At 35.4% G+C, this 23,518-nt stretch overlaps 1 protein-coding gene across 4 annotated transcripts in view; it reads left to right on the top strand.

Moving 5' to 3' along the window:
* Window positions 1-23,518, top strand: part of LOC121315078 (peptidyl-glycine alpha-amidating monooxygenase B-like) — an 83,950-nt gene that overhangs the window by 23,552 nt on the left and 36,880 nt on the right. For all 4 annotated transcript variants that reach the window (XM_041248997.1, XM_041248981.1, XM_041249006.1 and 1 more), the window contains 7 exons: window positions 1,926-2,464; window positions 3,376-3,496; window positions 12,067-12,121; window positions 14,197-14,284; window positions 19,288-19,379; window positions 19,671-19,754; window positions 22,851-22,899. In XM_041248997.1, coding sequence (XP_041104931.1) covers window positions 2,373-2,464; window positions 3,376-3,496; window positions 12,067-12,121; window positions 14,197-14,284; window positions 19,288-19,379; window positions 19,671-19,754; window positions 22,851-22,899 — 581 coding nt within the window. In that variant the 5' untranslated portion in view covers window positions 1,926-2,372. The remainder of the gene's footprint in view (window positions 1-1,925; window positions 2,465-3,375; window positions 3,497-12,066; window positions 12,122-14,196; window positions 14,285-19,287; window positions 19,380-19,670; window positions 19,755-22,850; window positions 22,900-23,518) is intronic.

Raw genomic sequence — 23,518 nt, 5'->3', positions numbered from 1 at the left:
CAGCTTGAACATTCCATCCACTTCTACCTCGCTGTCAATCACTGTCATGATCATGCCTTTTTCTACTGCAATCATGCTTCTGAACAAAGTGATGATACTTGCAGATAGCAGTGTCTGAGAAAGACCTTTTTGTGAACTGATTATACTGTATTTTGATAATGGTATTGAAGGAAACTGTCAACGACACAGAATACAAGATTCATTGTCTCAGTAGCTGAGACAAGCCACTGCAGTGGTATAGCCTACGTGTTCTCGTTGTTTACAGAATTCCAACTTTTTTAGGTATGTGAAGGAATCTTCTTTTTTTTGTACTCAGTATGTTTCATAATTAATTATTAGTAATAACAGCGTAAGCTTCTTGTGCAGTGCAAAGCTTGAACATACATCTTAGTATTAAAATACATTTTTAATGGTGTTGTTATATGCATTTTATTTACCCTGTGCCAAAAATAAACAACTCCTCTCTTCTCTTCAATAATTACCTGTATTAGCAAATGTACTGTACACGGTGATATTAAGCTAACCATTGTATTTTTTTTTTGTTTTTGACGGTTGTCATACTGTGGTAATGTTATACCGGCCCATCCCTAGTATACAGTGTTACAGTAGTCACAACAAAGATTATTGGCTTTACCCATACTTTACAATAAGGAGATTTGGTAATACTGTAAGACCATACACCTGTTACTATGAGCTTTATGCCTATTTAGTAATGTAATTCTCATTTTGGATAATTACTCTATTTTTGTATTTAAATGATTGGTTTGCTTTATATTGCAGTACTGTACAAATTGTGACTGTTCTACTGTAACCTAATTCGAGCCATACATTTACAGGATACAAAATGATATGCATCTAAAATTGAATGTCACATCAGTTATCAGGCAGTTGCACTACAGCACATTCAAAAAAAGCCATCTAGTTATACAATTTGAACCATCCCCATCATTCTTCGAAGTTTTAGCCCATAGTTAAAAAAAAATGTTGCTGTTTTTAAACCCTGTTTGTAATGATCGTTGTCTTACAGAACTGTATGGAGTTCTACTGTACTGAGATCCATCAGCTCCTTGTAATTTTTCATTACAACAAGCTCCCTGCAGAGTGAAAAGGCAGTAGGGTTAGAAACAAAGCAACTCCCAGTGTTCTTTACACACGATGCTACTAGATCATTAGTGACAGTCAAGTCCTTTCATTTACTGTTTTTTCCACTTTTTTTTTTTTTTTTTTTTAATTCCCAATGGTCTAAAAGTGCACCTCTTCAGTGCACTGTGAAGACAAAATTGGCCTCAGAACAGATGTGCTGTGGAGGTGGGGATAAGCCGATTTGGAGGTCATCAGTGGCACATCTAGAATTGTTTGACAAAAGCCATACAGCGACTAGGAAGGATTTTAGGCCTCTTTGTCTTTTTAACTTTTTATCATTTTGGAGAATGCCTTATAAAAAAAATAAAAATAAATAAAAAAAGTTGTTTGCTTGGAGAGCATGTATTGAACTGTATTGAGAGAGCACCTCCCCCCTTTCTATTGACGGTGCTTGCATGAATTAAAGTTTCTTTAATTTTTCGACTGGGTGCATTTGTGGGGGAATCCTCTTTCCTGTGAAAAGCTTTATCTCTGATTAGATTATTGTATTTGTCTTTGAGGTATCCTTTCTACCCTTCCATTTGCATGTCACTGAAGCAGAGCTCTGAATAACTCTGGCGACATGCAGTGCATACTAGTGCAGACTGTTTTTATGTATTTTTAATGAAAGAAGAAAAAAAATCTCTTGCCAGACCTTCATTCACCAAAGCAGACTCATTCTCAGCACATGGGCTGGGCTACAGCTTATCAAAATCCTAATGTAATAAAGAGCCCAACAGGGATTTGCTGAGGGCTAATGCTGTAATATGTCAGTCATCCATTATCTGCTTTTGTTTTCACAGGTTGAGAATGAAGGCTGATGCTCTGCTGTGAGATGCTACCCAGCGTGCTGGAGTGATAACCTGCAGAATTTTGCTTGAAAGCAGGAAAGAACCTCTGGGGGAGGAGAACAGACAGCACTGTCACTTTTGTATCGCTTCCCTTTTACCAGACACCAGGAATAAAGCGTGGGAGTGCAAGTCCGTGCATGTGTAGCAAGAGAAGAGAGCTTTGTTAAAACAGATTCAAACAGAAGAGCCAATCTATCCCCTTGATTTCCAGCACAACCCCTTTTCTCAGACAGATGGACTGACAAGTGCTACACAGTGCTGATGATGACCCAGTGCTGAATTGATGCTGCGCCGCTGCTCCTGCTTTGTCTCTTTAATTGTCAGGTCCACAGCTGCTTTTAGAGCTCCACTGCCCGTTCTTATTATTCCACTGATCAGGCCAACAGCAGCAGAGTGGACATGGGGTCCCTCATTTGCACCATTGTGTTAATCGCTTTAATTTTTCAAGGCGATTGTTTGGGATCCAGAAGCCCACTGTCTGTTTTTAAAAGGTGGGTTACAATGTCTATATTTAAACATAGTGAATGTTCTTGGAAGTGCATGCCTACAGTACAAAGGTATAGAAATGCAGGTCTTTTAAATTTTTATTTTTTTAATACAGGAGTACTGGTGGGGAAACAAATTTAGAGTGTTTTCTGGGTCTACAGTAGTTTTAAAAGTGGTTACAATGTACTTTTGAATGTTGTCTATGTGAATGGCTGTAATAACAAATTTCATTTGTAAAGTAGTTATGCGTTTTAAATTGATTGAACTTAACCTAGATTATATCATGTCAGACACAAGCAGAGAACTGGTTATGTATCAACTTTTATGCAGTTGTTTGACACATGCAATGTGTTTTTAATCTTGAATACCCTGTAGTAAACATTTTGATATGTTAAGTGAAATTAAAAGAACAAAATCGAAACATAACCTACTGTAATGCTCAGGTGCCCCACAGGGATCTGCCTACAAAGGGGCTGTAGTTTCATTTTGATTTGAAAGTGTGTTCTTTAGAGAGAATCCTATTGTGAGCATCCTGTTTTGTTCATCCTTTGCATCTGCATGAATAGTGGATTCTTGTTGTAGGTCTTATTTAACACGTACTGTATTTTAACTAATGCATGCATTATGCTTTTTATACTGTAATATTATACTGTTATGAAGCAATAGGCAGTTTACGTTCTGTACATTTTGCTTTAATGTGTTCAGTTACTGTTAATCATATATAACGCTGTAACGCTGTTGTCTCAAATGTGTTTTAGAATCTGCAACAGGTTGCTACTTTACTGCAGTGCCTCATGTTGTTGAAGCAATGATTAAGTGATCCCTTTATATTCAGAGTAGCTGCTCCACTTATCACTTATTGCATGTTACCAAAAGCTACTGACAAGTGACAAACCCTGCATTTTCTTAAACACAGATATCAAGAGAATTACTGGCCTCCCTCCAATGAATGCACAAGAACCAGACTGTCGGCTGCTTCTCCTGATGCCCAGAATTTTACTATTAATATTGGGATGCCAGGGGTTACTCCTGAGGCGGTAGGTACCAAAACGAATCAATAAGACATTACAGGTTGTTTCTAACAGTTGATTCTTGCCAGTTGTTGTTAATGGTTACAATTTCATAATCTTTTTAGAAGTTAAAGAGAGTCCTTATCATATCTGGATTTTATTTTACAAGGTGCACTTGTTAAGGAATATCAAAGTAAAATAAAAAATAAATAAAAAAACAGATTAGCCTTGCAACTTGCATTCAAAGAGATCAGCTCTATTAGAATAGACAGCATTGGTGGACAGCAGGAAAAAACAAAAACAAAAACTGTAGCTTGTAAATCATCTTGCATCTGGCTAATATTTTTCCCCCAACGCAGGTGAGAGAGATTAAAGTGATGCGCATATTGTTGATTACTGAGTCTTGTGGAGGCTGCAGCAGTAGGAAGTGTATTGCTTTTTTTTTTTTCTCTTCAGTAGTCAGAGATGACTCATTGTTGCAGATAGGCTTTATTGTTTTGATGGGAAAAGGAACAGGTAGAGACAGATTTCTGTTGCAATATTTAATAGGTAAGACTCTCACGTGCTGTACAGGTAAAACTCTGACTAATCTAATCTTGGTTGAAAGACATAAACAAAATTGAGATTTAAAAGGATATCTGTTTTTAATTGCAATCCTTTGCAATTTGTATTAATAGTAAATATATATATATATATATAATATATATTATATGGGATATATATAATATATATATAGTATATATATATATATATATATATATATGTATATATATGTATATATATATATATACACAATATATATATCTGCTGTATGTATATAATAATATATATATATACCCACTGTCAATTATTTACACAATAGGGATCACACAATGGGACACCCACATATGTTTAATATATATATAATATATATATATATATATATATATATATATATATATAATGTATATGTATGTATGTGTGTGTGCCCTTTACAAACCTCCAGGACTATTTTATTAAGGATATTTTAAGAGATTTACCTTCTTATTTAGCAGATACCCGAGATGTCATCAGAGTGCTTTCCCAACACATAGTTCCTCCGAACTCTTCCAGTGTCTTTCGATGTGGAAAGTCTGTACCAATATGCTGCACGAGGGGCGATTTGAAGGCACTGTCATTTTATTTTGAAAATAGACAAAATGATTTACCCATGATTTTTTTTTTATTAGAATTAACTACATTTATTTTAAAATCAAATTTATTTTTGGTTTACCAATAAATACTATCTGCAAATCCAAGGTACAGTAATGAGCTCGTCTTTTTACCCAAATTATGCAAACTTATACATGAGGTATAGGGTAAAAGAATACATTAAAGACACTGCCTCCAGTCTACTCCTGCAAAATATCTTATTGTGGAAAAGGTACAGTGATGACATTTGTGTAATATGGACTGGTTCTGAGACTGATTTGGTTTTTGATCAGCGATTATATAAATGGTACATATCCTACTTTAAAATTCACCGTGGAATTTAGTCAAACTGAGATACATTTTCTTGATTTGTTAATTTCTAAAAATGTTTCTCTCCGTAACCTACGGATAGAAACATGATTCTGCATGCAAATAGTGACCATCCTAAACATATGATTAAATATGATTCCATATGGTCAGTTTATACATCTAAAAAGAATATGTAGCAATGAGTCTGATTATGAAATTGAAGCTCTAGACATGCAGAGCCGTTTTTGATCCAGAGGTTACAAAAGAAACACAATTGAAATGGCATACCAAAAAACAAAAACATTACAACGCAATATACTTTTAGAAACCACAAAAATAAATGAATCTAGTGACAACAGAGTTACTTTTGTTATTGAACATAACCATGTCTAATGAGGTTAAGAGAATACTTTTGAAGCATTGGAAAATATTGGAATGTGACCCACAATTACAAACGTGTATTACTTCTCCAGCTTGGTTTTGTTTTAAACAAGGTAAAATATTAATGATGTAGTAGTCTCTTCAATGTGCAAACCATCAGTACCAAATGAAAATCAGCTAATGAGAGAATTACATGGGAATTGTCAATGTGGGAGATGCATTCATTGCTCCAATACATATAATACAAAATTCTTCAACCATCCACATTTGGGTCAAAAGTATGAGATTTGTGATTTCATTAATTGTAATTCAACTCATGTCATATGTATGTTTAAATGTCCTTGTGGGCTAGTGTATATAGGACAAACAAATTAATTTGAAAGCTGCAATTAGAAATAACAATATGGATTATGCCATAGTGAGACATTACAAAACCATGAATCATGGCTCTGTTTCAAGTTTAAAGTTTGTAGCGATTGAAAAAGTTTCAGCTCATATCAAAGGTGATAATGTAGTTAAACAATTGTTAAGAAGATAATCATTTTGGATTTTTACACTAAAAACTATACAACCTTATGGGCTAAATGAACCATTGGATTTGAGCCAATATCTCTGATTAAGGCCTCCCCAAGATTCTTCCACAAAAGCCTATCTGCTGTGTCCCTCATCCACTTTGCTCCGGCGTGTTTCCTAATTTCATCTTATCGTCTTCTTGGTCGCTTTATATCTCTTGGGATCCAGTCTAGTATCTCCTTGGTCCAGCGATGGTCTGTTCTTTTTGCTCCATGTCCGGCCCACTGCCATTTCAGTTTTTTTCGCGCTTAGAATAACATTGCATACTTTTGTTTGCTCTCATCCATTCCTTCCTTTTCCTGTCTCTTGTTATTCCCAGCATGGAGCTTTCAAAACTCAGTTGAGTTGTTTTTCCCATTGACTTCAATTGCCTGTGCAGTGGTATATTTATTGAACATGACTTGAGTCGTCGTCACGTTAATTTTCAAACTCGCTTTGATGCTAGCCTCGTGTAGTCTTGTATTCTTGTTTGTAATTCTTCTGGGCACATTGTAAATATGAGGATGTCGTCAGCAAATTGTATGTAATTCAGGTAGGCTCTTTTGATCTTTAGCTCCTTGTTTTCCCAATCCAGTGTTTTGAAAATATCTTCTAGGGTTGCTGTGAAGAGCTTTGGGGAAATTGTATCTCCTTGACGAACTCCTTTTTTTAATCTTGATTTTGTCACTTTTTGATGGAGTCTTACTGTAGATGTTGCGTTCTTCTATATATGGTGCTGATCAAGTCTCTGTACATTTACTCAATGCCTTGTTTTTTCAGAGAACTTAGTACAGATCATGAGTAAACAGAGTCAAAGGCTTTTTCATAGTCTGAGTCCCAAGCAAAGTGGTAGTTCGTACCCATTGCTGGTTTGAAATACTTGTCGTACAACTTGAAGATGATCCATTGTGCAAAATCCACTCCTGAATCCTGCTTGCTTATTTGATTGTGCCGATTCAAATTTATCTTTAAGTCTCTTGATGAGTATCTTGGTAAAAATGTTGTAGATTGTAGGAAATCTTCATCACCTCTCTCATGTAAAGTATCACTGATGTGTTCCAGTAATATGGTCCTTTCTTTTGCTTAATACAATCCTGTAAAAATACACCACAGTATTGTTGTCAGCTCGTCACCTCCTTCTTTCATGATGTTGATCGTTATGTTGTCTTCTCCGGGTGCTTTTCTTGTCTTCAGATGTTTGATAGAATGTTTCACTTATTCCAGTAGAACACCTGGAACTACTTCTTTGCATTGCTTTTTTTCTGTCTCGTCTTCGACATCTGATACGTTGCTCTTTTCATCTCAATGTCGTTTTCTGTAAAAGTCTTTGACTGTCTTCAAAATCAATTTGCGGTTCTTGATGACAGTCCTGTCCTCTTGTTTGAGTACTAAAATCTTTTCTTTTTTCCCCTGATTATTAGATTTTGTTTTGCTTTCTTTATGCTTTGGTTGTTTTCAATAGTTTTCTGTACCAAACTACAGTTGAACGACCGTATACCCTCAGTATTGTGCTTTCTTACTGTCTTACAGAGCTCAATGTATTTAATCTTTGACTTCAGAGCTGCTGTTTGTTTCATTTCCCTTCTTTTGTCTCTACCTGATCTTCTGGTCTCATTTTGTACTCTGTGTTCCACCGATGATTTTTGCTGTTTCTGCAGTTACTTGCGTCACTTCCTCCGTAGATTTTTGTTTACCTCGATTACTTCATCTTTTTGCAGATCTTGAAGACTATATTCTTCAGTTCCAGTTGAAACATCAGGTTTTGCTTCTGGAGCATTTCTACATTGATTGTGTTGGATTGTGATGAGTTTTGCTCTCTCCAGTGCTGTGTTTAGGTGTATTTTGCATCTTACAAGCCTGTGGTCACTTCCTCTGTTAAAATTGTTTAGTACTGAGACATCTTGTATGGTGTGCTTCTTGTTGGCGAATATGTAGTCAGTTTCAGTCTTCACTCGGCTGGGTCCTCTCCATGTCCATTTCCTGATGGGTTTCTCTGGAAGAAGGTGTTCATGATGAATAAGTTCTTGTTCTGCAGTCACCCCTCTCATTCTTGTCCTGTTATTTTTATATATATATATATATATATATATATATATATATATATATATATATATATATATATATATATATATATATATATATTGTAAGGTACCAGGGAGGGGGTTAAAATCCTTCCCTGCTAAAAACCTTGTGAGAATGCACATTTGGGTGTTATGGGGTTTAATTGTGTAATTGTTTTATTGTTTAGTAATCCCCTGCACCTGGCTCTAATTTACAATTACCACCAGGTGCAGGGGATAACTAAACAATAAAACAATTACACAATTAAACCCCATAACACCCAAATGTGCATTCTCACAAGGTTTTTAGCAGGGAAGGATTTTAACCCCCTCCCTGCTATCTCACTATATATATATATATATATATATATATATATATATATATATATATAGGTAATTTGAAAGATATAAACATCAAATATTTCCATTTATGTAACTCTTAAGACACTCAGTAAGCCATTTTGGTGGGCAATTTTAAGAAGTGAATTCCATTGACTCCTAAATTAACTTTAAGAAGTTTCACAGTTAAGGAATATCATGTGCGAAAAACCAAATTTATTGTTGGATTGCCTTTCTATTTTAAGAGTGTTAGAACTTAATCTCGCAGCCTACCAACTGTAGAACATATTGGGACACATATTTCTTGAGGAGAGACACCAATGTACAGTAGGCATAGATTAGATCCACTGTCTTCCTGTCACCAGCACAGTGAATACCTAGCATTCAATAGGCTTTTAAATATAGAACAGGGTTTATTCAAATGCTTCTGATTGAATCTCATTGTGTGGATGACTTCATTGAATAGGATAAAAATTAAAATAAATGACATTTTATCAGGGAATCCAATCGAGAATTTGTGGCATGACTTGATTGCTGTCCATCAAGTCCTGGAGACTTATCCAATTATGTTAATTCTAGTTTTGAAAAGTCAAAATATATATATATATATATATATATATATATATATATATATATATATATATATATAAATATTTTCTCAATAAAAACTTTTTTTTTTCCCTCAACAGTGTGGAGTATGGTGTGTAGATAAGTGGAAAAGCATGGATTGGCATTTGATTTTGCAGTTTTAATATTGTATACGCAGTAGTCTTATAATCTGATTAAAGCAATCAATTTTTAATTGTGTGTGTTTTTTTTTGTTTTTCCCTCAAACTGTATTTTCTAAATAATACAGCAAGAACATTTCAAAAATTATTTCAAACTGTTGGAGTTTAATGTTTAAGATCACTATCCTCCTAAATTGCTTACCACATCCCGCTTTGCAAATAAGACCACGGTCTCAATTAGTTAACTTCCTGCCTAAATATTAAATACCACACTTGAGTCTGGGAGTCGAGTCAGGGGTCAGACAAGGACTCGGACTCCAGTCACAGCTGCAAAAAACTCTGACTCAACCTTGCGTGACTTGGACTTTGACATTTGGGCTGCTTGACTCAGAAATATTAACGACGAGTCCTCTTTTATTATCTATTACACAAGTAATGTTACAGTTATCATATAAATTATAATCATACTTTAAGAGCTTCTTAATTTATAGCAAAGTTGCTGTGTGATTTAATGGTTCTGTGATTTGCTTATGATCTCTACTTGTTCCCAGCACACACCATCGCTGTTTTGCAAGAAACATCAATTAATTCACCTGGCAAATTCAGTGTAAAACTAGGCACTAAAGTCTAAAATCTAAAATTGCCTACCACCAAACAGGCAAATATATCAGACTGATATAAGAAAAGGACTGGTTGATAAAATAATGACAAAATTATTTACCGAAATGAAAATAATTTTAATACCACTTCATTTACCGAAATGAAAATAATTTATGGATGCAGGAAAAACACATTAACAATACGCTGTGCAGCGTCAACCTAAAAATCTGTCTGTGTGAACATTTTCACACAGACATTATGAATCTACACAAAGGGGAAATACATAAATCTAATGTTTTTGTGTAAAAGAGCAAAGTAAAAAATACATTATCTGAAATCAAATGAACTGAAGCACAATCTCGTAAATGCATCATTGTATTACAGACTTAATAAGTGTGAATGCAGTTAAAGTGGAACATAACGTTATTCTTTTGCAAAACAAATAATACAGTAATACTAAATGTACTATTTGAGAACACTGTGTATATACAATTCTGGCAATATCTAAATCAGATTAGCTGATTTTACCCAAATTGAAGTCACAGTAGATGCTATAGTCAGAGGTGAAAGTAACTTTAATTTCTTACCGGTGTAGTGTTATTTTCAGGTACTCGTTATAAAGTGGTATTCAGTGCACTGCGCTTGCTCTCGCATGCCTAAATACCTTCTGATAAGAAAACAGGGAAGCGGCCATTCAAATATGGTACGTTATGCTGTTTTCATGTTTTACATCTTTTTTTTAATTTAATATCGTATTTTCCAGTCCTTTACACAGTTTTGAAAATAGTATGTGAATATTTATCATATGCAATACATTGAGTCTTGTACATTTATTTTACTTGCACAACTTTGCGGTGGACTCCTCGAATGATAGAGACTCACTCGAATGATAGGGACTCAGACTCGAATGATAGGGACTCAGACTCGAATGATAGGGACTCAGACTCGAATGATAGGGACTCAGACAGACTCGAATGATAGGGACTCAGACAGACTCGAATGATAGGGACTCAGACAGACTCGAATGATAGGGACTCAGACTCGAATGATAGGGACTCAGACAGACTCGAATGATAGGGACTCAGACTCGAATGATAGAGACTCACTCGAATGATAGGGACTCAGACAGACTCGAATGATAGAGACTCACTCGAATGATAGTGACTCAGACAGACTCGAATGATAGGGACTTAGACAGACTCGAATGATAGGGACTTAGACTCGAATGATAGAGACTCACTCGAATGATAGGGACTCAGACAGACTCGAATGATAGGGAGTCAGACTCGAATGATAGAGACTCACTCGAATGATAGTGACTCAGATAGACTCGAATGATAGGGACTCAGACAGACTCGAATGATAGGGACTCTGACTCGAATGATAGAGACTCTGACTTGAATGATAGGGACTCTGACTCGAATGATAGGGACTCAGACTCTAGATTTGAGGACTCGACTACAAGTCTGACAAATACATAAATAATGAATCAATGACGTGTATCTAATTATAATTTACTGATTTTATGTTCAATAAAAAATATATTTTAACACCCCGCAAATGAATTGCTAATCGCAGATTGAGCAGCATCTTTAAAAACTGTTTGGGATCTGCATTTGCGCATAGCATATTTCGCAGTTGGATTATATAGATTTACTCAAAGACCGAACAAGCTGTCTCTTTTACCGTTTCGCAATTTGATCAAAATAATAATCTTTCATTTTGTTCTTTTGATAATTTGTAATGCTCAAATTGCGAAATGCAAGATTGACCGAATATTGCGGTAACTTGTTATCTTTCAAATTTCTTACATATTTTTTCAGTTCAGGTTATTTTAGGATGCTGTGAGGTACACAAGCATGGTGTTAAGTTCCGCAGTCAAAGTGATTTTGTAATACATACAGTGGATGAAATGTTCCAAGGACAGACTTCGTGTTTATCAGAAGTACTGGGTTTCATCTTTTGCCTTAGTACTTTAAATGAGATCACATTATACTGCTCTGTAGCTCTGTGGCTTTACCATCAGGCTTTGTGATTTACAGAGCTTGCTTAGTCATGTATTATCTGGGCAATAGAAAGAGCTTGGACAGCCTTCATATATCTAGAGTATACAGGCCTGAGTTGACTCCCATTTATATTTCTGTTGGTAGGTTAGAAGGGATATTTGCTTTATGTGACACATGGTAGCCATACAAATGCATTTGTTTGATGGCTATTGAATATAGTTTATTATGTCCTGACAGCTCAATACCCATCACTGACAGAATCGCAACTTAATTTCCTACTAAAACCAGTACATTATTATAGTTTTAATAGGTCTTCCGTCATGCCTTCTTAATTTGCAAGTTTGATCCCAGATGTTTTGAAAATGAGATTGATTCACATTAACCTGTCCTAAAAATTAATATCATTTTATATGAAAATAGTTTTTGGTTTGATTCTTTCTTTCTTTTTGCAGTCTGACAGCTACTTCTGCATGTCAGTTAGAGCACCGAGGGAAGACACGTATATAGGTAAGTGCTTGTACTGAAAAAACAACCACCCAACCAACCAGATAAAAAAGATTGCTATTAGCAAGTGGTATTTTGTGCTGCTTTAGATTTCTTAAAGGCTACTGAGTAAAAGCAGCAAACGCAGTTCTGTGCACAGTGTGAATGTAGTTACAGAGCTGCATGCCGATGCCTGTGGCAGCCGTAACCCAGTTTATCCTTTTCGTATGCTATTGGCTTTCTGTCCGATGGGCTGGTTATTTACATGCTGGCTTTAGTCTGTACGGTATATCCATTTTGTGTTAGCAGTAAGTAGTGGGCATACAAAACTGAACCTGTCCTCTTTAACCCTCTATTGCCCACATTATTGAAAAAAAATGTTTAATTAATTAAACACTTGATCCTGCTCAAATGTGTTCTGTCCAACTCGCTACTTGTGAAAGTCCACAAAGCAGTTCTTCTCAGCAGTGAAACAGGAAAACACCACGCTTCACACATTGCACCTTGATGATCCCTTTGCAGTCTGGGTATTTACACCTACATCTGGTTTCTGCCCAAACAGACCAGAGGTCTCTTGTTGTCCTTACGGACAGGTGTCTGTGCACTGGACCCACAGGCCCTCTTCCTTTTTTCAGCCAGACTTGCCTCAACACAGTGGGATGGTCTTCCCATCCGCTTCTGTGTCAAGCAAACTGTGTCATGCTGTATTATAAAGAGTAGCCGTATATGCCTGAGGTGCAGAGGTGATGCAGTGCAGGAATAATCACAGACAATTGTATTCCGGTTTGGAAAGGGTTATTTTCTATTTTAATACGGGTCTGGTGACCAAAAGAACAAACCCTGGCAATACACAACAACGTGTACTGTGCGGAGCTAATAACAACGGGTATACAGCCCAAATAAAGATACTTATCTGCCTCACAATACTAAACACGGTCACCAGTCTGGGGTGTGTGTATTAGTGCTCGTGGTGGGTGATAACAGGTTTATTTTGTGACTGTGGTGAAGTGCTGTTCCGGCTTGTGCTGGTCCAAAGCGACAACTCTGAAATACATGCTTAGCTGTCTAATGATACACAGGCAGTTACCAAACAAAAACAAACAAACAAACAAAACGCTTGCAAATACTTTTACAACGCTTTCTCTGCGTCTCTCATGGTCCTTCCAGTTTCTCAATACAAGCAAAACCAAACAAAGGAAAAGATTTATGATTCTCCGCCTCCTTTATGCTATCATGCATGACCCCTTGATAAACGATTGCAGCTGTCTGCATTGCTTGCAGATGCTACATAGTTTACCTTCCAGGTCAGTATGGTCCTGCACCGGAGTCTCTACTTCCAGGCTGACCGACTTCCCAACCATGGAAATTAACTGTAAGGTCAGCCCGTCCAAAGACTTCCCCTTTCGCTACATGGCGCCCTCACAGGTCGGGAATGAGATTTACAACCAGAACACCTTATATTTCTGTCACAATGCCGTACAAAACTCTGTGTACATTTTAATAGGCTGCATTCCCACCCTTTCGCGAACCATGTGTATTTTTAACCAAGCATAAAGGCTTGAGTTGTATAAACTGTTCTCCAACCTAACAAAGAGAGTGAACACTGAGTATAAGATATAAAGTACCAGCAGAGGTTTTGTAAGAATGTTTTTGTTAGGACTCAAAATGATCACGAAATCCTGAGATAAAGGTAACGATTTTGCTGAAGAAAATAATCTGTGTGATTCAGAATAACAGGGAGAGAGTAGTGGTTTCTCTTGACACACTTCAATCTTGGTCGGTTTTAAAGGATGACCTTGTGTATCTATTATATGCACATATTTGCAGTTATGAACATTTTGGTATGAGGCGTTCATTGCAAACACAATTTTTACTGTGTGTCTATAGTTTAACTGTATTCAGTTATGGTGTTTTTATGCAACTTTGGTAGCAATTGCTTGATCTAATGACAATAAAATATCAGTAATAACTAAACCGATTGTTTGTACTTACAGACAAAGTTATTAATGTGTCCATGTACTACAAAATACATAAAAATGTGATTAGAAATGTAGTTGTTCCCTTTTGAATGTAAAATACTACTTCTTTTTATCTTGCAGTTGACTTCCTGCCTCACGCCAGCATGAATACTGTCCATCACATGTTACTCTATGGTTGCAGATCTCCCTTTTCCACTGATAATTACTGGTAAGGATTTAGTTAGAACAATTCAGTCTTTCTCCTTTTCTTGAAGATAAGCCTTGGTCATAACTAACATAATGAGTAACCCTGAAAAAGGTTAAATTATCTGACAGCTTTGATGGTTAAATGTATTGGCACACTTTGAGGAGGAAATGTACCCTTATTAGTCTTTTGCAATTTGGGGTTTTAAAATTCCTAATGTATGCTTTAATTTACAAATAGTTGATGCAGAACCTGCTTGGCGAAGTTTTACCATTAAAACTTTTTGGTTTATACTTTTTCCATTCAGTAAAATAAGGAGACTTTGTTACTTTTATGTTGTATGCAAATTTGATTGACTTGTCGTAAAAGTTAAAGTAACTGGCAAAAGTATGAACCTGTGTTGTACAAAAAAGAGTTTCTATAAGAATGATGTACTTCAAAGGCAGCCGCGTTTTTATTTTTGTTTAGTTTCTGAGCTATATATAAAGAAAGAGTACGTGCATAGAACCAGGTTTGGCATTGGGTTTCATGGTGTAATCAAGTTGAACGCTGCAGCCTCAAATACTTGTACTGTAGCTGGACACTCGAAACCATGAAGGGAACAATGATGATTAAAAGCTGATACATTTAAAAATGATTTCACAATGTCAGTAACAAGTAAATTTATAAAGGACATTCTAAAACAAGGCACAAGTCTACAGTAGGTGATGGATAGCAGCAGGTTCTCAAGGCATTGCTGTGCAAGATAATCAGTGTTTAAAATGTGAAGCAGGGTGCACAGCGTGTGCATGTAGCTATCTCTATATCTGCATCTATGTATTGCAAAAATACACGTGTATATTAAGATGTCTTCTAATAACATTGTCAACAACAAATATCTAAAAAAAAAAAAAATCTTCATCAGATTGTCAGGATGAGACATGGAACCAACTGTAGAGCTGATACTCTTTTATACAATGCTATCCTATGAAAAGGGTGTTTTTATTTCCATTAATTATTCCTCATAGGATAGAGCAGTAGTTTTTAATAAAAGACGTATTGTGCTTAACAAATTTAACATTTGTATGAAAGTAGGTATTACTGATTCTGTTTAAAGTAAACAGCTCTTTTTATGAAAATGAAATGTTTATTTTCTTTGCTTCAGTAAGGTTAGTTTTAATCCACATAGTCTTGCCAAATCCTCTGGAACAAGATTAACAATTTAATCTTGCATTAGGTTTTCACTGGGACATGGTGGTATTGCCTTTGAAGAATCTCGTGTTATCAATTAAGGAATGATACTGGCTTTTCTGTCAGGTTCAGTTTCAAAGATGCATGACTAGTAATCATGTGTTTTGCTAATGATTAATTCTGTTTTGCTAGTGCACTACATTGAAGTACTATAGAATAGACCATTAAATGTTTTCCACAAATGCCTTTGGTTGCCCTTATTACACAAATTATATTGTATTTTCATTTTCATTTGTTAACATTGTAGTTTTCATCCTTGTGCTACAACAAAGCTTGCTATCATCCCAGTGCTACAGATAGTGGCAGAGACTTGCCAGTTTAGTTCCCTTAGTGGCCGAGTGGTGGTTCACCTTTGATCACTGTGTGTTGTTGATGACTTTTATATTAACTATTTGTATGGTTTTAGCACATTAGCCACTTAAATATGCTGATATTTAATTATGCAGCAACCTTATGATAATTGACGCAGCCTACTGTCTGGGGTTAGGCGCTCGCTTCTAATGCATTCTTGTTATCTGTGTTACCTGTGTTATCAGAAGTCCAATTTAGACGTGCCACTACTAGCTGGCTTTTCCTTAGTAATACGTTGGATCTAAAGGTTTTTGTTCAGAAGTGGAAACGCCCTGCCTGAGTCTTTCTTGTCTGATCTCCTTGTCCCTGATAAAACTAACTCTGTTTTCTGGGATTCCGTTTTTTTTTTAATGTCAGTTCTCTTGCCTGTATACAGTACCTGATTTGCTTTTGTTTGTGTTGTCTATCTTTAGTTGTAACATGTCATATTGCTGCTGTTGGGATGCCCTAATGTATGAGGTGCATCTCTGGACAAATCTTGAATAAATAACCAACCAATCGATTTTTTTTTTTTTTTTTTTTTTTTTTTTTTTGGTATTATTATTATATTTATTTATTTTTTATAATTGTCTATTTTTATATCATTCTGCAGGCAGTAAATATCATTCTGTAGATAAGTCACTCATGAATTGTATTTTATATTAAAACTACATGATTATGGGACACTTAAGCTTTAAATGAAACACACTGTAATTAAACATTTGATTAATATAACCCCTTTGGTTTAATCTTCTTATAATATGTAATAGTTCAATTTCTGGAATAATAAAAGAGTAATAGGCATGAAAATTTGATTTTAATAGCTTTTTAATAGGACTCTTTTTGTGTTAATTAATCAGGATGCCATTGGGTCCAGTTTCCCACATTTTACATTTTGTTGTTCCTGATTCATATATGTGTGCTGTACTGACAATAAGGTGTTCACAAAAGTCTCTGCTTGACCTTGCAACCAAAAGGAAATTGTGTGAGGATTAGAAGAACATCACTTTTCTGTCTGCAGAGGACATGCATTTGAAACTGACAGAACAAACAACAGCACAGCAGACCAAGTCATGAGAAGAAACCACTTAGAAGGATTGCAGCTGTAACAAAAATATAAGAACACTATTAATACTATCAATTTAAGCATGTTGAAATATGCAGAGACTGAGGATCAGTGAGATCATGTAATTATATCCATGTTATATTTATCCTGTATAAGTTTATGGGTTGAATACAATTATATGTCTCTTTTAAAATGTGGAATAATCAATCCATAATGTAGAATGTATTTCTTGGAGAAAATGTGTATAATCTGAATCATATTATTATTATTATTATTATTATTATTATTATTATTGTTAATAATAATTTCTAGAAGAAATAAACCGTAGAATGCTAGACACACCCTTTTCATGAGCAAAATCCAATAGAAATTACAGATGGAAAACAAAGTCAGTACAGTTTCACACAATTCAGAAAATAAATGCAAATGTAGTGGTTCATTTTTGTTGCACAATATGCTGTTGTAGATAAGAGAATTAATGCGTGTTGGCGCACTGTTGTCTCACTTCACTGCAGAAAACCTCTGTCAGGCTAGCACTAATAAATGTGCACATTACCATAGCAACCTCTGCAGTCTCTTGAAAGAGCAGGGTTCTCCTGCGTTGACCCTAGGGAGACATTTATTTTAATCGATATCCAACCCTTGTGATGAAAAAGACAACCATTCTACAAATAAACAGTGTGGGGTGATGGCACAGCAGGTATAGGGCATACGGTATGTGGCTTCTGTCCTTCTGCAGACTTGTTCAACTGATAAGGATGCTGTTGTACAACAAACTAAATAATCCCTTTTAAATACCTCTCAGGTTTGAGACTCTAACAACCTTTAATTACACAAATGTTGATATTTTCATAGTGTTCATAACACCAGAAATCAATCAGTGCAGTCAAGGTTATCCTGTGGAGTACAGCAAATTCAAAATATAAAAACTTCAGTAGCCTTGGTAATGACATGCAGAGTACATTTTGAGATGTCTCATGCTGTTTTGTTACAGTGGTGCTATACTGTAGCTCTGACAGAAGATCCCATTTGTTTGAAAGTCAAAGTAACTTGTTTGCAAATATGAATTGGTAAATCACACAAGTTAGCTTTAATGTATTCACATTCTTTGAATACGTTGGGTATAGTTTAGTTTTTCTTCCTATTCTATTTATGTGCATATTCATTGCGTCATCCACACAATAACTTTCATGATTAGATAAAATGGTTGAGGTCAGGGTTTAATGTTTTTGTATAATAATGAATTGTAGCCTTGCTGTGGCCAGTTTGCCGTGAATTGATTGCCAGTGGTGGTAAGGCAGTGTGCCCTGTTCAGTTCCTTGTCAGCAATCTGTGAAAGATTAATAAACATGTAACAACTGTTAGTTGTGACAAGGATAATACATTTTAAATATTTACTCAGATTTCTCCAATTCTCCTAACCATGCAATGAATAATCAAATGCACATATGGCTGAATAATTATATGCAAATATCACTGAATAATTATGCATGTTTAAATTGCAAACAAAATACTTATTTAGTTGTATTAGGATTTAAATATCTAGACTCAAAGGGACTTAATGGATTAGTGTTTCAGTCTGTGCCATGCTGAACTGGCTGGTATCTCATTCCAAATAGAACAAACATTAAGTAGTAAGGGGCAGCTACTGACCTACTGTAGATATGTACAGTACCTTACTGTAGTATTCCATTGTTCTGGTAGTAAAGTCCTCTGGGATCAGCCTCCCAAATATCCCAATATTGTTCACGATAGATGCAAGTGTTTTTTTGTTTATTTGTTTGTTTTTAACGTTGTGAAAATTCAGGTTGAATTCTCTAAATGGTTTAGCAAAACCTCTGTGCCACCCGAAATAGCATGTTTTCTATAGGTTTTGTCATTTGAAAAAAACAGTTTCGCTATTGCAATCTATACAGCATTTTTTAAGCTCTTAAAGCTATTACACACTGAAGACATCTACTGTTTGTTCCACTGTGCATCCTCTGTTTTACATGTATAAATGTATCCTTTTTTTTTTTCTTGTCAGCAACTAACAGACGTGATTATGCAAGTTTTTGTTTTATGAATTGAGGTGTAGTTTGTGTTACTTAATTGATCTTTTGTGCTTCTTTTGAAGATTTATGTTACCTTCATTAGGAAAAGAGATTGCAGCTTCATATAGCAAGTTAACCATAGTAAGATTGTTAATATTGTGTGTTGTCACAAGCCTAAGCTGCATTTCTGTTTTCAGCTCATCCAAACTACGTATCAAACTGGTGTTTTAGGTCTTGACCAAGTTATGCTACATGGATTCTATAATGGTGGTTAACAGTCTGCATTTATTCATTGCCATTTACCAATAACAATGTGGACTATCTGTATTGATGCCATTTTCATATCTCAAATCTATATTCCTCAATAGGGACTGTGGTGGTGTACAAGGAACTTGCCAAGATACAGCTAACATTATGTATGCTTGGGCAAGGGACGCTCCACCGACAAAGTTACCCAGAGGTATCCAAATGATTTCATTTAAATCATGTTTCACATACTTTATGGTCATGTGATGCTGTCTTTATTTTCTAATTATCAGCATGCATGTTAATTAAGTAGTGTTCCACAAGGTGTCCGTTCCATTTGCTTCAGATAAAATGAGATTCTGAGTAGCTATGTTTTGTAAATGATACATTTAAACAACTTTTTTTTATTATTATTAATAAATCCCCAAATGTTTAAAATAAGAAAGCAAGGCATTGTTCAGTTTATTGAAATGTTGTTTTGTTTTTTTTTGCCCCTCACTCTTAGGAGTTGGATTTAAAGTTGGCAGTGATGCTGGAATTACACATTTTGTGCTTCAGATTCACTATGGAGATATTGCAGCATTTCGTGGTAAGATCTCTTAGAATGCCTGTTTCTGCATACACAGAAATGTGTGTTTTTTTTTTTTTTTTTTTTTTTTTTTTTTTTTTTACTTAACAGTTGCTTTTATTTCATACAGAATTCCTGTTCCATTTGAATAACATTCATGTGTTTGTTTTTTGGCTATATTTGTGCTGACGATTTTCATATCTAAATAATGTCATCGGCTGTGTTTGAAATTAAAGCATAAAGATCAAGGGAACTGGATGAATAAAGAGGCTGCAGTTGATTCTGTATTCATCAAGTGTTCGCTTCAGTCTGGAACTCTGCAGGAGTGGACACTTGTGTTTCCCAGCTCAATCAGCTCTTACTGTTGACTTAACAGCAATAGCCTTGTCTTGCTAGTCCCAAGATGTTTTAGTTATCATCTCAAGTGTTGGCTGCCACTTGCTGAATTTTGTGTCTGGTAATGTCACTGAATGATAGAAAATAGAAAAATACTAATTCTAAATTCTGTTGTTGAAGTTAACAGGAAAGCAGGTGAAGCGTTAGGGAATTTGCTGTTGAGGTGAATGTGGGAAGAAAAGAGACAAAAATGCTAATACCTGTATGAATGGGATAGGCAAATAAAAACATACAACTATCACATGATTATTCTGAACACTGGATAATCCACACTAACGTCATGCCACCATTATCCAGAGCAACCTCAATTATCCAGTACACCTTATTTCGAAATGTGTGTTGTCTGAGGAGTTAGATAATTGAGTGTCTCTGCTTGTTAAAAAGCATGTATAAAAGTAACCTTATTAGGGGGGCACCATGTTATACAGTATGTGAACCTCGTGGAGATTAATTTGTGGTGATACATCTTTGTGAGTTAGTGAACAGGGCTGACATGTTCATGTAATAAAACTGGTTTTGTTCTTGGCAGCACAGCCACAGAAATCAAGAAAAGTGTCACGCTGTGATTTGATAAGTCAGTAAATATATTGGAAAGTTAGTCAGGCATGTAGAGGTGCACGTAGACTCCATTATTGCAATGTAAACACAACAGTCACTGCATCAGACCCACAGACAAATTACCGATAGACATTACTGGGTAATGTAGCTACGTCTGCCCTTGAGGAGAGTGACTTGAATGCCTAGGTCAGATACTAGGACACTACAAAGAACTACCAGAAAAAACAGATATCTCTGTTTTGTTACATATTTCAATTATACTTATGCAGGTGTCTTGGAGTAAATGCAAAAACAGTTTTTGCCTTTTTCTTGCATCACTAATGTGCATTAAATTCAGATGGCATGTTAACGGTCTGTAGTATATTTATTATTATTATTGTTATTATTATCATTGTTGTTTATTTTAGAAGACGCCTATCAATTTAGCAAACATGCATCATAGTCTTTGGTTTTGGCTGTTCAGATATATTTTCTTCCAATCATTTATGAAATAGTACTTTTTTTGTTTTTTGTTGTGTAATATTGAAAGATCGAAATGTTATTGTTTGTCACTGTTTTACTAATTGATAAGTTGGATGCAGTGTGTTAGCAATCTGACATTGTGGATTTGGCAAAACATTTGGAAAGAGTGACCATTTAGTCCACTCCATTCTGTTTATCAAACACTGAAACACATGCTTACATAGCAAGCACATCCTTTTCTCACCAAATGTTAATAGTGTAGTGATGAGTAAAGACATAACACAAAACAAAAAATCGGTCAGATCCTGAAGGGCAAAAACACTCTCACACCTGTCGCAGCATAAGAAAAGCACATAATTAGGTGACGTGGACAAAAGATTCCAAAATTATGCACAAGCAAGATGCCTCCTGCTGAGTGTCGTGCTTGAGATGGATAACCTCATTGATTTTCAAATACTGATTTTAATCACAATCGCAGATCCCTATCACATTAGCCAGGAGATGCACAATGCTAATAAGAGGACGAAAAGGGCTTTATGCCTGTGCTTAAACTTTTTTATTAATATATACTGTACTTGACATCAGTCCTAGAAGAATTGCATTACAGCTACTGTAGTGACTTTAGCAAGAAGAACTTCCCACTGACATAATTAACAAAGTTTAGTTAGTACTGGCAGCCTGGTGATGAACAGGGCTGCTAGGTAATAGGTTTTTAGATGAGAACAGTATTAGTATGCATCTCGCATGCTTTAGTGTTTTTTATTTTATTTTTTTTAATTGACAGCACTGGGGGCGGAAACCCTCTGTTTATCCACAAAGCAGGTGCACTGCTGGCAGCTACAGCACAATGTTCTCTTACTGGCCCTGCCAATAAGCTACGGCCCTGCCCTTGAAGGTGGGGGGGTGGGGGGGTAGGTACCCTCTCTGGAGCAAGAGGGGCATTCTGCCTGCTCTGCTGACTAATTGTTAGTCTTTTCTAAAGTCTGCCTCAGTGTCTATTCGGTTATGGAAATTGTGTTTTTGAGTTTTTTGTGGTTGTGGACATCTGGGTGAGACCACCAGAACTAATTTGACATATTTTTGCCCATTCCCCTCACCCCCTCTCAAAATATTAATAATACAAAGATTTGTTATTTTTAAATGATAGTCTCACAATTAATACCTGTCTGGAGTCAAGCTGAGCAGCTTCAGGTGAAAAGCTTCATATGATAACTCTTAATCCAATGAGTCACAAAATCCCAGGAGAGCCTGAATAAAGCTTTCCAAGCTGAATAAAAAGGAAATAATGTAAACCTTAAGAACATTGGTAATGTTGTATTAATCAGGTTCCCTTTCTTTATAAATCATACAGTACAGTACCTCAGAGGCTGTATGGTCCAGTGGTTAAAGGAGGTCCCGGGTTCAAATCCCGTCTCACTCACTGACTCACTGTGTGACCATGAGCAAACCTCCTTATGCTCTGACTTATTTTAATTGTTGGCTTACTATTTTCATTCAATATGTATGATTTCTTTAGAATATTTGTATTATTTCATACTTTAGTCTTTTTATAAAATTTTCCAAAATTTGTATTTATTTATTTATTTTTTTAAAAATATTTAACACATATCTGCTATAAACCACAGATTGAGAACCGTGTTTTTTGGTAAATATTTTTTTGTCCAATACAGTACCATAATAATATGGATTTTTATTTTTCAGATAACCACAAGGACTGTTCAGGAGTTTCTCTTAGAATGACGTCTAAACCGTAAGTATTTCCTTAGGAATCCTCATCACACAACAATTTACAGTAAAGGACAAAAGGAGATATTTATGAAAGTTATTTATGAGATATTTATGATATTTAAAAAGTGTACAATAATAGATTTCTATAGTAAAATAATCACTTTCATTGCTATTGGATACAAAGTAAGTACTGCACTTTCAGACCCACTGTATTGTTTATAGGCTGATGCCATGTGGTGTTGTAAGGAGTGGTTGTGACTGCAAAGTGGTAAAGTGGATAGCATACATGCATTAATATGTGTAATTTGATAAGCTAGAGGCATTATTGATAAGGCATACCTCCTTAGTGTCCTGAGTACTCCTGTGTAATATGGGTAAAATGCAGAGATGTCAACAAAAGCAAGTTGAACATTACATTTGATTTTTAAAAGATAAAGATGCCCTTGATGAAAACAGTGTTTTTAGTTTAAAAAAATCACTGTTCTTGCTCTAATTTTATTTATTTGTACCTATGAACAAGATAAGTCTTAATTAACTGTACTGTACACTAGTAGTGTATAATAATACATTGTTTTATACTTTTAATAGAGTGGGTAAGGGATTGTAACAACTGTGAAAATGAATATGTCCGTCTCTTGTTG

The sequence above is a fragment of the Polyodon spathula genome, chromosome 1 (assembly GCF_017654505.1).
Source record: "Polyodon spathula isolate WHYD16114869_AA chromosome 1, ASM1765450v1, whole genome shotgun sequence".
Lineage (NCBI taxonomy): Eukaryota > Metazoa > Chordata > Actinopteri > Acipenseriformes > Polyodontidae > Polyodon > Polyodon spathula.
The sequence above is the reverse complement of the archived record's forward strand: the minus strand, read 5'-3'. Positions and strand labels throughout refer to the sequence as shown.